General features: G+C 42.7%; 1 protein-coding gene across 3 annotated transcripts in view; it reads right to left on the minus strand.

The window, feature by feature from the left end:
• Positions 1 to 9115, minus strand: part of svep1 (sushi, von Willebrand factor type A, EGF and pentraxin domain containing 1) — a 76994-nt gene extending 67879 nt beyond the window's left edge. For all 3 annotated transcript variants that reach the window (XM_029526013.1, XM_029526014.1, XM_029526012.1), the window contains exons 1-2: positions 9015 to 9115; positions 5203 to 5737 (exon numbers count right to left, since the gene is read on the minus strand). In XM_029526013.1, coding sequence (XP_029381873.1) covers positions 5203 to 5737; positions 9015 to 9112 — 633 coding nt within the window. In that variant the 5' untranslated portion in view covers positions 9113 to 9115. The remainder of the gene's footprint in view (positions 1 to 5202; positions 5738 to 9014) is intronic.
• Between the last annotated feature and the right edge of the window lie 9104 nt (positions 9116 to 18219).

Genomic DNA, 18219 nt, shown 5'->3' on the forward strand with positions numbered 1-18219 from the left:
GTTTTGAAAGACAATACAGAATATTTTGGCTGTAATGCGTCAAAGCTGACGAAGATCCCCCGCCTGAGACGCTGCTGGGGGGAGGGGGGATGGGGGGCTCTGCAGCTCTGAAGGAGAACGTGGTGGAAAAGGCATGAAAATGGAAAAATAGGAAAAATAATGCTGATCCACTGGAATGAAGCCTCACAAAACAAGCCCAGGATATTTATTTCCCTTATTGTGGTCTGGCAGCGCTCAGCAGAGAAAGGCATCATATCACGTAGAGTCGTATGAAATGCAACTGACAAGAGATCTCTGTCTACATCTACACTTGCACCACAGTTGAATGTGTTTACTTTCACTTTTTTCAGACTGGAAATATCACATGCATTCCTGAAGACGCAGAAGTCGGTAACTGCATTTCATTTCATCTCTACCTTCATTCTTTAAATTAAAAAAAGATCGCTTCAGCTTCCTTGATGTTGTCGGTGTTTGCAGGACTGGAATGCCAACCGAGTTTGTCAAGATTCATGTTGACTTTACACATTTATGGACGTGCTGCACACCTACTCTGTCTATAAATGCCAACTCTCACATTCCCATGTTTGCAGCCTATAACGTGACCTTTATGACTTATATATTATGACAACCATGTAAAGACATGCAGCTGCTGCATTAACTCTGTGTGACTAATGAGCATGAATGTGTGTGTTTTCCCAGTGATCTGGGTACATTAGGAGTCACTGGAACTTTTCACTGAGGAAGCAGAGAAAAATAACCCACCTGCCAGTCCAACTTATACAAATCAGCAGCAGAAAGCTCCTTTTATTAAGTGGCTCCTTTTAATGCTGGTAAACGACTCCAGTATCTATTTTGACCCAGATTTAGTCAGCACACCGCTGAGCGACCGGCAGGTAAAAGCATTATATCTACGTTCTTCCTACTGATCCTTTCCCCCCATTTCTTCTTCTCTTTTTCCTGTCATTCTTCCACTCTTTTTCTTTCTTTCATCATGTCTTCTTCACACGCTGCCCATCTGTCTGTATCTTATGCAACCATAAAGGCAGACTGACACAGTGCAGCCGCCAAGTCCGGTTTAGTGCTCAGTGCGTCTCTGCCAAAGCCAGGCCTGCCTGCAGAGAGCAAGAAGGGGGTTTTATCTGGCAACACACAGCGACCCAAGAGGCAAATCTTCAGGATGGAGACAAATGATGAGACCAAAAGGGGGGGAAAAAAAAAATTGATGAGGATTTTTAACTGGCCATTACAAACACGGTCATTTCTCTCCCCGTATTTTTATGGCAGGGATTCAGAACCAAGGCAAGCTCTAATAAAAGCAACAATGGAAAAAAACGTAATTCTTGGATCAACAATATTACCAGCAACTAGCAGAATAAAATGAAAGGATTTGCGCCACATTGGGTTGAAGATATTTAGTCATGTAAAGAGGCAATTGCATGGAAAGTAAATAAAACCAGAGCTAAAACAGGAACAGGAAAATGGATCGAGTTTTTCAGAAGAATTATGTAAGCAGCTGATTGAACTACTTCTGTCTCAGGTACAATACCGTATTTATTCCTTATGCGGCTTAAAAAAAAAAAAAGTCATCACTGAAAGTCATCAATCAGCTCCTTTGTAGGAGAGTCAGGAAAATCCCTGGAAAACTACAGGAAGAGTGATGACATCAGTAACCAGGTTATCATCTGAGGCGCTGCGAATGAGCGCAGGAAGGAGCAATCTTAATAATCTCATTGTGCACATTTACATTATTTTACAGACACAATGATGATTTTAGGGCAGCACTGAGGGTCAGACAAGTTGAATTCTTGAGCGATGACATACACGTGCATTCATCATCATTTTCTGTCGTTACGGAAAAAAAGGTAAAGTGTCGACAACAGTGTCAAAACATTTGAACACTAGCCAACCTTGAAGGGCTTAAATACAGAGCCTGTCTGACGGTGGACCCGACATGCTGCTGTGTTTATCAAGGTGTGAAAACGGGCTGCCACTTTCCATCCGTGTAAATAAAAACCAAGCAAAAAGGCAAACGCTCAATTAAATTGTAATTTAAAGGTGCTTATGCTGAAAGTCTTACTAGCCCACCTAATCCAAACACATGGAAATCAGAGAGAAGGGCCAGCCAGCAAAGTTTTGGACCAAGTACAACACTAGAGGAAAACATTAGATCCAGGATTCCTGTCTGATCTACGTACATCTGACCGATCAGAGCGTGAAATTAGTTTGAATGTCACGTCATCAGTCACATCCGCCAAAGTGGTGTGTGGAGACGACATCCCTGAGGGCTCTGTAACCATCAGCCTTTCCACTGAGACCATCAGCGCCTGGCTTCTTGACGCACACGATGCCGTAAGAGAGACACTTATTTGTGTAAAATATAATCTGTATATATAACACTAATCACAATCTAAGTGCAAAATTCCTGAATCGGGAATGATTTTAGAAGCTGCATAAGCAGATGCTTTAAACCTACTGTGTGATGTATTAGGTGAGAAGAGAGACAGCAGAGAGACAGAGATGAAGAGTGCTGGAGGACAGCCCTGTCTCTACATGCACGGCTGGTGGAAAAATGTCTCTCTTAATGGATTCCAGCTTTCTACAGCACTTAGAACAGCCAAGACCAGCCAAAGGAATAAAATATGGCATCATTATTATTATACTGCAATTCTCAATTATCGTCTCTCTCTCTCTCCCTTTCGCTGTCTGTCTTTCTACCACACATTCACACAAATGATTTTCCCCTTGAAACCGAAGATGGATACGTAGGAGCAGAAATGCAGGAGGGCATGTGTCGGGGCGAAAGTAAAAAAATAAAAAATAAATAAAAAATCCATAATTAAATGCACTCACAAGTCACAAGATGCACATTTCAGCACACTTGCACTGAGACGACTGCTCTGCAGTTCGATCACTACTCGATGACAGGCGGATATGCGCCTTGTAGATGAGTGTTAGCAGACCCATCCTTTATATGGCTAATGGAAAGAGACAGACAGCCCCTATTTTCTGTTTCCAGACAGACCCAAAGATCAGACAATAAATCACAGATGGCCTTTCAAAGCATCATTTCCTTGATCATGCAAAGACGCAGCAAACGTCAGACTGAATCTATCAGGTGTGGGCCAGTTTCTGGAGCATCGGGTGGTGTTTTGGTCATTGTCTGTGTCTGCTAGACTCATCTATCTTTCCAAAAAAAATCTTAAACTGTGTGTGTAGGCTGCAAGTAGCTGTGCTGTTACTCATTCATACAGACGCTCACCACGTAGATGCAATTCTGGGAGGAAATACAGCAGCATTAATTGGTTTCGTGAATATGAGAAATTGAATCAGATTTGTAATCAGTCACAGCCAACGTAAGAGCCTGAGCAGCAGGATGCTGTTCCATCTTTGGAAAATGAGATGACTACATCGCTTGACAAATCAGCCAAAACATTGTGAGAGCTTGTGAATAACGATAAGGCACAGGTTCCCCCAGAAAGCTTTTGGTATTGTTGTGGTTTTTAGTGGCTGGGAAAAAGCCAGAAATCTCCTTATCAGCACTTAACTAAAGGAGGGCGAGCTGAAAATCTGTCCTGAGGGCAAAACTTTTTAGCACTAAGCCGGAGAAAACGGTCCAAGGCTATTAGCTTTAGAGTGGGATGAAGTGGAGGGTTAACCTGCCAAAAGTCAGCTAAATGTAAGAACGGATCAAAGTGCTCCATCCACTTTATTAGGAACACCTGCCAACCTGATTTTTAATGCAAATATCCAACCAAACAATCACCTGGAAGCAGTGCCATATTTAAGATCCTGCAGCTGCATTTAATGTCAGCATCAAACATCAGAATAAAGAAAAATGTGATCCCAGGGACTGTTTGTTGGTGCCAGATGTCCCAGGATGGTCTCACTAAACCAGCAGTTTACTCTGAACTAAGCCAACAACAAAACAGAGCAGCAGCTCTGCGGACAGAAACACCGTGTTGATGAGAGGTCAGAGGACGGTAGCCAGACTGGTTGGAGCTGACAGAAAGGCTGCAGTAACTCAAATAACCAACTGTGCTGAGCAGAGAAGGTCAGTGGAAGACGAGTTGAACCTGAAGCTGAATGAGCTACAACAGCAGAGATAAGATCAGGTTTAACTCCCGTCAGCCCAGACCAGAAACCTGAGGCTGCAGTAGATTCATCCACTGATGGATCTGGATTTCTGCTGAGGATGCAACCTGCCCTGTGGTGGTGGTAGGATAGTGTTGGACAGTGTGCTTTCATAAAGCCCACACTACAAAGATGCTGCAACAGTCAGCAACAAGCTGAGCTATTTGGACAATAATGCACCGTTCTCATCTGGGACTGGAGTTCAGTCGGTCTGTTTTCTGATGCAACCAGTCATAACATCATTTCGCATATTTGTCACAGAGCGGTGATGCTTTCTTCCCAATTGTTCTTTCATCTGACTTCAAAACAAAACTGCAGCATTTCCACACAGAGCCACGCAGCACCTGAACTTTACTTTGTGTTTGTTGAGCAAACTGATGGCAGATCTGAGGCCTGAGCTGAGGTGTGTGTGTGTGTGTGTTTATACAGGACCAGCCTGTATACCACTAACACAGCTTTTATAGCTGGGCTGTTTGGACTTGACAGATGAACTGTGCCATATGGCTCCGACGCATGTGTGTTTGAGTGTGTGTGCACGCGGCTGCTGTCAGGCAGTTCAGATCAACAAACCATAAACAAGGTAACATTTTGACCCCACATGACCCCGAACCCCTCACTGGACAACAAATACAACCTTACAGCCTGACATGCTTCTGTTTAAGAGACAAAACAGTCTGGTCCACTTTCCTAAATGTATGTGTGTCTGTCCACTTCCATCTGTGTGTGCTCACTCTAAATGGTATTTTTTATCACTGGAAACTCCTGAGCAATTAGCTGGCAAGCGGCTTCCCCTCTCTATCTGCTGGAGGAAGCAGCAGCAGCAGCAGCAAGGCCATGCTGAGCCTCATTAGCATCATCCTCAATGAGCCACAGTAACTCCCTGGTGCACACATACCGATACTGTGCAGTCACAAAGGCTTTTGGAAAAGCCAGGAGGTGAAATTTCTCAGAAAATGAGTGTGAGCAAAATGTAAGAAACTGCAGGCACTTGCAGGAACAAAGACTGATGCTCATGCGTCACTGGCATCAGCTTTACAACCTTTACAAACTTTATCTTAAGGTGTGACTCACCGCTGCCCTCTGAAAGGCTCCCTTGGTGTAGGTGCCTCCTCCTCTGTAGCTGATGGCTGGGATCTCCTGGTTGAACAGGGAACACTTGTGCTGGTGGGACTTGGGGGCCGAGATGTGGTCCACCCTCGTCACCACGTGGGTCTTGGAGGAGAAGGTGACCAACGCCACCCGCGTGTCCTCTGGTGCGACGGGAAAGTCGGACAACATTTTGCGTACGAATCTGAGCTCACTCAGGAAGTTGTTGGCCCCCACGCTGGACGACTCATCCACCAGGAAGACCAGGTCCAAGCAGGAGCTCTTCTCACGCAACTCGCGGACATTACGCTTGAAAGCCTGGCCGAGACGCTCCACTTTGCTTTCTGCGCTTTCTGATAAGTTTCCGGCCGACGAGGAGGAAGTTAGGGATGACATTTGCCTGGACCGGCGGGACTTCAGCTGGGGTTGGGATTGTTGGGCAGCTGGCCAGGCTGTGGTCCATACATCCAGGATGCACAGGACCAGTAGACAATAAGTCCATGACGGTGTTAAAGAGTACCTTTGAGAGAACATAATGACAGTCAGCACAACACCTGCACCAAAGAAGAATTTTGTTTAAAAAAAAAAAAAAAGGAAACGCTGGATCCTCTTCTCAAAAACAATTCAGTGAAGATATATGTCTTATGGCTGCATCAGCGTCCAGGGACGTAGCAGACAGCAACCGTCCAGTGCAAAGTTCCTGAAAAGCATGCTGCTTCTCCTGTCATTCAAAATGTGCCTCTGTTCATCTGCTTCTTTTCTCTCCTGTGGAAGAAGGCTACAGTCCCGTCTGGAAAAATGTTTGGGCTCTCAAAAATAAATCTGTACAATATATCTTGCTTTTTTGAGGAGTTTGTAAAAGTAAATTTATTTTCTTATGGCTTCCACCAGTCTATAAAACGATCAACATGTCCTCTCTTCTTTCTGCCTCTCTTTGCCTTCTTCTGTCAGTAAGTCAGACTTTTAGTTTGTGCATCAGATCCAAGAACTCCCCAAAGTCCCTTCAGTCCTCTTCACTCCCTGCATGCTGCCCCTCAGGCTCCCGTTTGCCTATGTGACGCTCCTGCCTGCACCGTCAGCCAAGCTCCGAATGCTTGTTCCCCTCTTCTCCCCAAATCATTTCAAAAAACACACCGAGGAGGAGGAGGGAGGAAAAAAAAAAAAAAAAAGTTGAGAGACAGCGAGAGGCTGAGGGGAAAAAAGGGGGCAGTCCAGTCGTGGCCGTGAAGTCATTTTTTTCCCCCTTCATCTCTCCTCCTCCTTCTCTCTCACCTCCCCCTCTCTCCCTATCTCTGTGTCTCTCACCCTGCCCCCTTGCTCGCTCGCTCCCTCCCTCGCGCTCTCTCTCTCTCCTTGTAGCTGTCTATCTCGCTCGTCCTGACAGTGGAGTGAGGTTTGATGTCAGTGCAGCGCCTCGCCTGTCAACTTGTCAACATTCCCAAAGAAATCATCAGCAACAGGCGCCGTGATGAACTCCATATGGCCACACGTGCACGGCCACAGTGCACGTAAGATAACATCAGAGTGGGATCAAACAAAGTGAGAATGAAGGGTGGGATAAAAGGAGAGGAGGACAAAAAGATAAATCAGATTAAATACTCAGACGAGAGTTAAGAAATGATATCAGATAAAAGCAAAGAGCTGGCTTCGGCAGAGTTTAGCAGAAAAACTGAAATCTCAATCTGTGCTTAGGAGCTGGGAAGCTGTAAAGTCAGCTCTGGGTACATTTTTAATCAAATCATCGCTGTTTTAGGGGTCATTACCTCCTTTCCCTTTGTGTATCTTGTTGAGGTATGGAAATAAAAAGAGGAACTGTCTTTCTTCCTGCACCACAGGGATTCGCACACTCTTTTGCTGCACTGTTTTTCTACGTCTTATAGCCTCTCCCTTGCTCCCCTTCTCTCTCTTGCTCTCTGCTGCCGCCGTGTTTTCCTTCAGTGATTTTATCTGTAACCAAAACAAAGGCAGCCGGTGTTACAGAGGCTCCCAGTGCCTATTAAAGCAAAAGGCCTGAAGATTTACAGCAAAGTGCTGGCTGCACGAGGAGCAGCAGAGGCTCAGAGCGAGGAAAGACTCAGAGGAGACCAGAAAATGGATGTAGAGGAGATAGAGGGAGGAAGCAAGGTGGGAAAAGATAGGAGGAGACAGACAGATGCATTACATGGCCAAGTGCACCTATATGTAATCATCTCACTGTTGCCTTAACAGCCTCTGCTCTTCAGGGAAAGGCTTTCTACAAGATTTAAGAACCTGGCTGCGGGAATTTCCTCTCTTCCAGCCACGAGAGGCCGAATGAGGCTGAGTTCAGGGCTCTGTGAGGTGATCGAGTCATTCAGCACCAAAGCTGAATCAGGAAAGATGCCAACGAGATGAAAGCATATCTTTGATTACTAAGCAAATTATATAATACCTAAAATATAAAAATATCTGAGTCCAACGTCTCCAAATCTCTCATTTTGTCGAACCAGCCATCCAAAATGAAAAAAAAAAAAATAATAATAATAATTTGATTTACATTCACACAAGACAAATTCTTACATGTGAGCAGCTATAGTTAATATTTTGGGACTCTCTGCTCTAAAAACAACTAAAACAATTCTCAAAACCACAAAAAAAAATCTATATCAAGAAAGAGAAGTGGCCAGTTACTTTTGGCCACATAGTGAATCAAAAGAGAGAAAGAAGGAAAAACAGATCGAGAGGAGGCGACAAGAAAGAGAAAGTGGAGAAATAAAGTAAAGAGCAAGAGGAGGAGGCAGAAACAATAAAAAAGCAGTGTGTGTGTGTCTGCTGTTTCCACCAGAGCAGTCCAGTCAGTCTTGTACTATTAGCCACAATGACACACAGTTCGGGCACACTGAGTGTTTATTAGTCTGTGTAAGCCAGCCTCGCTCTCACTTAACAGCACTGGAAACTTCTGAACCGAAAAAGTGAGAATAGAAAGTAGCGTCATGCCGGCCAGATAAAGTGGACGTGAGACATATAGAAACTAAAAAACACACACCCTGACCCCGGTCTACACACAGATGCAGATAGTAAGAAAACACACACACACACACACACACACACACACACACACACACTCACTCTCTCAGTCTTTCTCTCACAATGCTGAAAGGGGGATGAGCACAGCTGTGACTTCCTGCTTTTTGCACTGGAGACCCCTCACCAGACTTTGGTGGGGGTCCCTGGAGGGACAGGGGGTTGGTGTTTAGAGAGAAGGTCTTGCAGTTTGTCTGTGTGTGTGTGTGTGTGTGTGTGTGTGTGTGTGTGTGTGTGTGTGTGTGTCAGTCACAGTGAATAGCTAATCTAGTCTAGTGCAAGGCCTCTGCCAATTATCATGACAATTATGTAACTAATGCAATTATAATTCTTCCCTTTCTTTAACTCATGAATCAAAACATCCATGTTCCTTTCAAAAATGTGGAGCAGCACAATACAAGGCCTGCAGCCACCCATTTAGCAGTCTAAACAACTTAAGAGCCAAATAAAGCTGTGGAAATTGTTATTTTTTGCAAGATATAAAAGTAAAAAATAAGCAGAAGTGCTCATTCAGTCTGCCACAGATTAAATTTAATGTCTGCCTCTCTTAAATTCCTGACAATTTAGGGCCATATATTTATTTTTTTTTAAAGCCTACATTTTCAAAGTTTGCAGGATCTGTGGGAAACACGCAAGCACGAGATGAAAGATGTCTGCAAACGCTGGAATTACAAGCTCACATGCTCCAAACTAATAAATATTGGAGAAGATGACTGAACAGATAGGATTAAATGTGCACACACCTGTTTTCTCACCTGTCTGTAATCTCCTGGCAGCAGACAACAGAAGCGGCACACGACGCCGTATTCCTCATATTTGTTGGCATTTCTGGCCTGAAGGATGAAACGCACATTTCAGCGGGAATATCAGCCTTCCAGATCCTTCATTCACCGCTTCACAGACTGATGTAAATCCATCTTAAATATTTCTCTCTGTGGAGCAGAAAATGTTGAAATAAATACAAATGTTATCACTCAAGCTATATGTTTGACAATACCTTAAACCAGGGCTGCAAAAATCAGAAAACCCCTTTCTGATATCGGAGTAATCATGTGAGATACTTATTAAAAAAAAACTTTTTCTGTAAAAAAAAAAATAAAAGTGAGAATGTGCTTATTTTCCTTTTTATGTCCCCATAAATATACAAAGCTAGGCTTTCGTGGGGGGGGGGGGGGGGGGGGTCACCCCAGTTTATGGGAAATAAAAGACATTTTTCACAATTTCATGGCAGTTCATGTTTACCAGAAAAGTCAGCGGATTAAATAATAATGAAAACTTTTGTTTGGCCAAAGCCCAACAAATATACATTTGACATGTCCTCATTTCCAGGTCTGTTTGTTGATCACTGTGACCTGCGTTACAATCAGGTGTGTCCTGTTGGAGTTAATCACTCTCACGTTTCTCTCCGGAATTAAAAAACAAAGATATCAGCGTTTACCTCTGAGGGAAATAACTTCATTAAAATGAGTTCATGATGTCCCTCCCTTTTACCGGAACAAAGCTGATGAGATAAAAGTGGACTTGCCATTGAAAAGTCGTTTGGACTGAGAGGGAAACTCTTTGTAATTGTACGGAAGGTTAAAGTCATCATTTGGAAACTTCAGCCTGGAATAAAGTGGAACAAACAGTCAGTCTCACTGGAGACAGACACAAAGAGCCAGAAATGAGAAACCACACCCGCCCGGTGAATTCCTCTATTGTTTAAAAACGAGATTAAAACACACTCCGACCTGTTCACGTGCCAGCTGTCCTCGCATGTTGCGTGTCTGTTTGCGTTGTTGCACTGTTGTGTTACAGTGTCCTCTGCAGGCGGCCTTCTATCGGCGCACTGCGGCTGCGCAGACACACAAAACGACCGCTGAGGGGCGCGCTGGTTCAGCCAAGCTGAAACATCACTTCACATTTTTTATCACAAATTCACAAAGTCAAAGTGATCAGGAGATGTCCAGAGTGATAATAATATCAACAGAATAAATAATGATACTTTCTGTCATCAACTAGTTACGTTGCCATCTTCCTCTTTTTCTGCTTTTGTAAGAACAATCATTGAAGAAAAGCTGGCCTTAATTTTTTATTTTTTTTTTTGTTGATGTTTGGCAGCCTGGAGGTATAAAAAATCAAATGAATGAGTTTCTGTAACTTAATGTGTTTGTCAGGTTCTCTGTGGCTGAATGTGTGTCTGTGCGGTTGGAGAAAACAGGAAGTAAGACTTGCCACACGTGACTGTATCCCCTCTGCAGAGTGCCAGACGTCACGTTTTGCTCTGCTTGGTAGTTTTGTGAATCCACTCAGGAGTTGTGAAAGTACAAATATCTCAGAATTGGGCCTCTGTCTGAGTCTCTGTGCTCATTTCCTGCAGAGACTCTTATCTTCAGTACAGTCAGTTTTTAGTGGCCTTCAAAAATATAAGAAAGCATTTGAGAGTGTGCAGATATGGACGGTGTCGCTGTCTGACATGGATTAAATATTAAATATTCATTTAGGTGTTCATAATGAATTACCTCAGGAGCATTCACATCAGGTCGCCATTCTTTCCGACATCTTCAGATGAGTAAACTGTGATGTTGTAATTTATATATTGAGCTTCGCACACACCCGCCATCTGTCTTTTTTCTAAACTTACGGCCTCAGTTTATGGATTTTTTTCTGCACTTTATAACCCTTTAAACTTCCTTTGGATGCATTTTTTTTTTAGACTCTGGCTTCATGTTTCAAGGTTTATAGGCCAGGAGAACTCGGTGTTATTTAATAACGCAGTCACATTTCAACATGTAACCAGAGTCTATCTTTGATCTAAGAGAAAGGTTGACTTGGAGAAAAGGTCATTCTGGCCCGCAGCCAGAGTTGGTGCTGAGCAGATGAGTTTGGTGAGATTAGGCATGGTTGATGTTCAGCCAGACTCCTCTGCTGAGTGATATCCAGATAATAAGAATAAAAGCAATATGAGAAAAATAACCTGTGGGGCAAAGAAACTCAAACACTGAGACAACAGATCAGAGGAGCTTTCATTTGAAATCTATCGATTCAAAAACAAAAACTCTGTGCTCAGATTGAGTTTTCATTCAATTTTTTTTGTCTGCAGACAGAAAACTACTAAATGTCATCATTCCCTCTTCTGTATAACTCACAATACAACTTACAATGTTTTATCTTTTGCAGTTTTTGCCATTCAGCCTCGACGTGGGGACGACCACATCATGACAGCGCTGCAGGGCGTTAAGTCGAGTTTGTGAGTTCGTTGTGCTCATTGTTTCCGTGGCAGCGTCGCCACCACCGTTTTACCAGCTCATAGACTCACACAGCCACACACAATCTGACAGCTTCCCTGGTGTAGCTCTAACAAATGGCTGGGCACGTCAAGGGAAGCCAATAAAATATGATCATAATAACACAAAGATCTGCTTTTCAATGAAATGAAATCCCAAAAAGCTCTCTGGATGATTAAAACATGAATTCATTTTATCTTGACAAAAGCCAGTAATGCTGACGATCACACTTGGCACAGAATCAGACTGCTGCTTGCACGGAGTACGTATGCTCCTGCACAGTCTTCCAGAATATCAATATGGACACATGATCAGAATTCACCCTCCATCCGGTTTGTCATTGATGCTGCGTGTGAATCTGCGTGTCTGGTCAGAAGTAGATCCGTGTAAGATGTCGGTGGTAAAACTAATGGTTTTATGTTCATCCGAGATTATTTATAGCTCAGGCTGCACTCACATGCTGCATAAATATTTTATGCGTCCAACCAGCCTGCAGGAAAGCAACATTGTTGGGGTAGAAATGGGCCACACAGCCTCAGTTTTATCGACCTTCACTGGGTGACCTCACACATTTTAATTTCTAATGTCTGATCAGGTGATCCTCCTGGATAATTCACAGCACGGGATGTCAGGGCTGGTTGTGAGAACCACCAAGGTCATGATCAATCAACACACACAGATTCTACATGTAATGGCAAATGGTGTTGTTGTCAAGTTGTAGTACATTTCTGCATAATGTCACCTGGCTAATTTGTGTGACATCAAATGGGCGATTCTTTGAAATTACCCCGACTAGGCCATCAATCACTGAGTAATCAAGCTAAATCAATTAAAATATGCAAATGAGAATTTATTTGGATTCCTGGCAGGCACTCTGGTTTGTGGACACCTTCTTTAACTTTTTATTTTCGTCAGTGCTCTGCTTCATTCATTTGGATGTGGATCAGTATATTTAAGTTCAATACTCTGATGCCACCTCAGCAGCTACTGAATTAACTGCGACTGTACACAAACCTGCACAAGCGCGTACACACACACACTAAGAGGACAAAGATTACAGATTTGAGTGAAGTGTCATCGTGTGAAAGGTCCACAAAGAAGAAAAGTGTGAGATTCTACGCCTTCGCGAGAAAAATACATCATATAGTTCACACATATACACACACTCATGTCAACTCCTGGCTCCCTTCAGCCTCTGTGTACATACACTCACTGAAATGAACCCAAACTCACCTTGAGCCTCCCCATGATCTTTCACTGGCCTGTTACTGGTCTTCCTCAGAAGCAGCTCGATCAACACCAGGACCCTGACAGTAAACCAGCAAAATGAAGTTCAGACATTTCAGGTTTATTGATGGCATCAGTGATTTTTCCGTTAAAACTTAATCAATAATAATCACACTGGCTGCCTGATGTATCTATCAAAGATAATTCTCTGCTGTTTGAAAGCTTCAGGATTCAGGATTCACTCATCTGTCTGTCAGAGAGTCTAACCCTGACTCTGACCTCTACAAATGTGCCAAATATGTGTCGTGGAAACATAATGTAGCAGAAAAAACATTTTAAAACAACGGTTTGAAACAGAATAGATACACAAGCCACAATTGAATGTTAGCACTTTCTGTTTTTGTTGTGTTGCAACAAACAGCTCTACAATGAATCAAATTTCTACAAACTAATTACACAAATGGTGTTTGGAGTCTACGGAGCTCTGGGGCAGTTTCTTCCTGTGTCTGACTGATAATCTGATATTGTTATCTGGACATGTTGTACAAAAATATACACAGATGTATGTCAGATACATACAATAAAAGATTTACAGGATCCAAACCAGCTGTAGTGTCCTCTCCTTTTGTTTACTTATTTGTTTCAACTTCAAGAAGGTAAGAAAAAACTGGAGGAGAAAGAAACAAGACAGGAAAAAGAGGGAACAAAGAATAAAGGGGAATAAACACAAGACCAGAGAGGAAGGGGAGATATACTGAGATATACTATACTGTAAGGACGAGGGAGGTAAGGGGGGAGTGGGAGAGAGAGAGCGATCGAGTAAGATGAGTAGGTGGTGTCTTGAGGCAGCATGAACTGGATTCAGCCAGACTTCCATAAAAACAGCCTGGTTGAGGTAGTGCTGACAGTCAGGAGGGGCCAGACCAATTCGGGAAGAGGGAAATGAATACAGCACGTACACACACACACACACACACACACACACACATACTTGCATGCTTGCGGGGGGGAAAGAAGATGCATGATGTGAAAACAGCACAATCTGAGTATTTATCTGCACGTCCCCCTGCTCAGTCTGCAAGAGGAAGTTATGGTTATGGGGTTGTTTTAGCGTATCTCTGAGAGCAGAAACACACCCTGTCCTGTGATAATCTAAAGCTGCTGGCTCAGCTGATCGGGATTACTGCACATATCAAATCCCCTGTTATTGTCTAACGCTGCTTTTCTCTGGTTTACACCGAAGAATGAAATTCAGAGCTGACATCTGAGTTTGGATGTTTGTTCTAATAAACTGAACTGATATACAGATCAGAGCTTTTTTATTTACTTCCTCAGAGTTGTTTACACGACAGTTTGGTGTCTTTTGTCCAATTTGATCCTGTCATGATGGGGATGTTGATTTTACTGAGTGTAAAAGTTAACAGAGATATTATTGATTTGGTCAACAAAGAGCTGGAGTGGGAACTTTATGTGTGTCAGCTGTTTTCCAGCCTGTTGGCAACACAAGCGATGAGTCTGGAGTGACAAGTTCAAACCGGTTTAAGTTTCATGAAATCATGTACGGTGATGCTCTAACATTTATTTATTTGCACAGGATGAGTCTGAGCCACTTCTTTATGTAACGGCTGACTGCCTAACTTCTTGAGCAAACAAGTGTCCCAAACACCAGGGGAAAAAACACTGCCTCAGCATAAACTTTATTCAATAAAGTAAATAGCAGCCCTGTATGTCAAAATCATCCCCATTAATGATGTGATTACATGTGATAACAGAAAAAAAACACAAAGACAGTGATTATTATCATTAAACTGTTGTGAATTCACTTTAAAAGAAAAATGCTTTAATGTAAAGTTATGGACACTATGGACACAAAATTCTGAGCTTGCATGACACTTTCACTCCACAGAGGAATTGGTTTGCTTGTTCATTTATTTTCATGCTTGAAATACAACATTTATGAACTGCACATCCGAAATGTGCTGCAAATACACTTTTAATTGCTACATGCTGTCATGTCACAAAAACAAGATGAATTTTCGAACAGCTTGATGTTATTCAGTCTGAGGAAATCAACCATTTTCAGCTTTTTTTGCAAATGAAGGCAACAATAACAATGGAAATCAATGAAATCCATCAGAAATTCTGAAAACTTCATCAACAAAACAAAATCATCAGTACAGACGATAGATAGAGGTAGATTAGATTAGATTAGATTGAGGTTTTGAAATTATAACTTACATGTACGGGGAAACAAAAGCTTAAATTGAAAGTTACATTTAAAGATTGAATAATATCAAGTTCCCAATCATCCGCTTCTCATGGATAAGGCATAATAGATTCATTTCTGATTTCCTGATTTCTATTCTGCCTTCAGACGGGATCCAGCTACCAAAGTGAATCAGCTTGTTTAGGTCGTGATCTCTGCATATGTTTTTTTGAACACATTGTCCCAGGAACGCGTATGTTTCTGTAGACATGGTAAACACATAGCTCGAATTACCATCTCCCTCCCATGCTCACATGCCCCCTCCCTATTTCCCTCCTCCTCTCCAAAGCCTTCAGTCCCCTCTTTCTGTTCCCGTTTTCCCTCTCTTCTTCTCTTGAACTCTTGCTGTAAATTTATACATTCCTCTCCTCCTCGCTGAGGTAACAAACTTCTTTGCTTTCCAAACATTTTCCTTCACCTCCTTCGTCCCTCTACAGACTCCTGCTTTCCCACCTCCGTCTCTCTGTCCCCGTCTTTCCTTCCCATCCCCTCCTCTTCCACCGCGTTGTGCAACCTCTTCTAATGTTTCTGTACATAAGTGTTTATAGAGATACAGGTATAAATCAGCAGTAAGTCACATAACTTCTTCACATGCTGCTGAAGGAATATGTTCTCACTGGAAGACATGCAAGTTTCTCGGAAAACAATGGGCGGTGACAAATCCACACGTGCAGAGTAACACTGTTCCATATTTAGTCTTAATGCATAAACCAGCAGACCCAATGATGATGTCTAAGGATGGGATGAACAGAACATTAAATGGGCTCTGATTTTTGTTTATCTTCATATAAACAAACTGTTATCATGTGAAGGAAAGGTCAAATTCATGCAATTCTGTGGAAATGTTAACATTTCTCTGTGTGTCCTGCAGAGATTTTAGCAAATGATTTATATTAAAATGGTACACCATGCTCCCATGCAGCAGCTACTCCTCCTTTAGTTACAAGGGAAGCTGGGCTGATCAGTTTGATCAATTTGCAACCAGTTTTTCAAGCACCTGAAGCTGAACAGGCAGCAGATCTATCTCATCACCTCAACCCCGAAACCTCTGTCCCTTTCATCAAAGGTCAGTGATGACTGATCCAGAGTAAATATGGAAATAAGTAACAGCTGTTCACAAATCAAACATCCTTTCAAAGGTGTGCTGATTTGAATATAACAGATTAGATGTTATGGCATGTTGAAAAGCGGCAGCAAGACAGCTTGATATGAACTGTAACCTGCTGCCAGTTTCACCAACAACAAATGAAGGAGTGTTCTCATTAATTCATCTGACTGGTTTGTTTGGCTTCTGTTGAGTCTGACTCAAGCGAGGCTCAGACAGGCTGTTTATCTCAGATTTCATCATGTGATCACAACAAAGGAATATCTCAAAGGAGCCTGTCAGTTGCGGTACCATTAGTGAGCACGACATTTTTAGCTCTAAAATGAAAATGTGTGAAGACTTGTTCTGTTAGAAGGACGAGCTCAGGATTCTGCAGCAAAGAGGCACTTATTGTATCGGCTCATCGAACTGATGGTGAAGGTGCCACGACGCCCACAGAATCATTTGGTCCATTCCTCTTTGGACCTCCTCCACGCGCACACACACACACACACACAGCCTGCCAGCCTGGCACCACGGCCATTACCTCCATGTTTGCATGTTATTGTTCCAATTTTCCAGGCACTGAGCAGCAAACAGTGGGCTTACTCATTAACAGCCTTATCGTGAGAATCTCCATGCCTTTCACTGCCTGATCTGTCACCTGGCAGGCGGCTCATATGTGTGTGTCTATATGTGTTAAAGATGATTACGTCAGTCTCCCTGCGATGGAAAGGTGGAATGTCTGCATGAGAGGCGAGGGCATGGAGACAGGATGACAACTGTCCAGTTAGGGTGATTTAAACATTTTAACCATCAGCTGACAGACAGCGTAACTCGACGAACCATACTGAGAAAAGCACAAACCCGTCGCAGTAACAGTTAGTCTAATGTAAAAGCAGCTTTCTACACAACATAGGTCATTCATTGTGTGTTGGCGTGGGAGGAAAGGTAGCCCGTTTGTGTGTCTCATGTGCACGTCCACCAAAGTGTAAGCCATTATCAGAGTAAAGGCCCAGGGTCAGCTTTACCACAGTGATAAGCTCCTTGTCATAGCTGACTCAGGACATGCCGTTGAAGTTCAAACCACGCTGCCATTCTTGTACGTCTCCTCTGGTAATCACTTGCCTTCCAGCTGATAAGTGCATGCAGTATAAATTCAGATTTTTCTCCCCAGCATCTCTCAGGTTTTAGCACGCACCCTTGGGCCTTATCTTCCTCTCAAATGGTCCAGTAACCTTACTAAACACACACAAGCCATTCACTGATGGGAGCAACTGTGAACTGTGCAGATACATTTGTTTAGGTGCTAACAGCACACATGATGAGTAACGTTGGTGAAACATGTCTGATCTGAGGGCTTTGTGAGTCATCTTATCATGACAAATTCACACAATCATCACTATCACACCATCCACTGAATGCTGGTTATTACTTTATCAAAGCTCTTCATCCTGCTCTAATTAGAAATGATGTAATTCTGAAACAATTGCTCTAATCAAGCAAGCAATGTCAAATCAAGCCAGTTTGGAATTTAGTCAATGAATGAGCGACATTATCAGGGATGTCTTCCACATCTAAAACAAAAACTGTCAATACTATCACAGCTAAAACAATAGGGGCCATCGTGTTTGGTCAAAGTTCACCTACAAAGACATTGATCAACAGGGAATAGCAGCAATCTCCCGACAGGTCAAAGAATACAACAGCCATCGTGGTGGAAATAATGACATTTTGAGGTAGAGCGACTGTTTGAACATGTCCTCAGCAGTGATAAAAAGTCTATGTGCAAATTAGAATTTAATTTACGTTGATTGTGTCTTCAAAAAATATGTCAATACCAAAAATACAACTGTTGTGCCTGTCAGGGAGGATGTGTATGTCCGAGGCTGGCCTTTATTGTTCAATATAGCAAATGAAAATTCTTATTATTGACACATTTTGCAGTAGAAGTAGTTGGATAATTGCTTCTCAACCCTTGTCCTGTGTCCTCTGGTATTACTGTGACTAATGGTGCCAAAAACATGTTTGTACTGTATGTGCTTGTTGACTGAAACTTCTCCAGTTCTTTGCTGTACACCAGGAAAAGAACAAAGTGCTCTGACGGCCTGCTCCGT

The sequence above is a fragment of the Echeneis naucrates genome, chromosome 18, assembly GCF_900963305.1.
Source record: "Echeneis naucrates chromosome 18, fEcheNa1.1, whole genome shotgun sequence".
NCBI lineage: Eukaryota > Metazoa > Chordata > Actinopteri > Carangiformes > Echeneidae > Echeneis > Echeneis naucrates.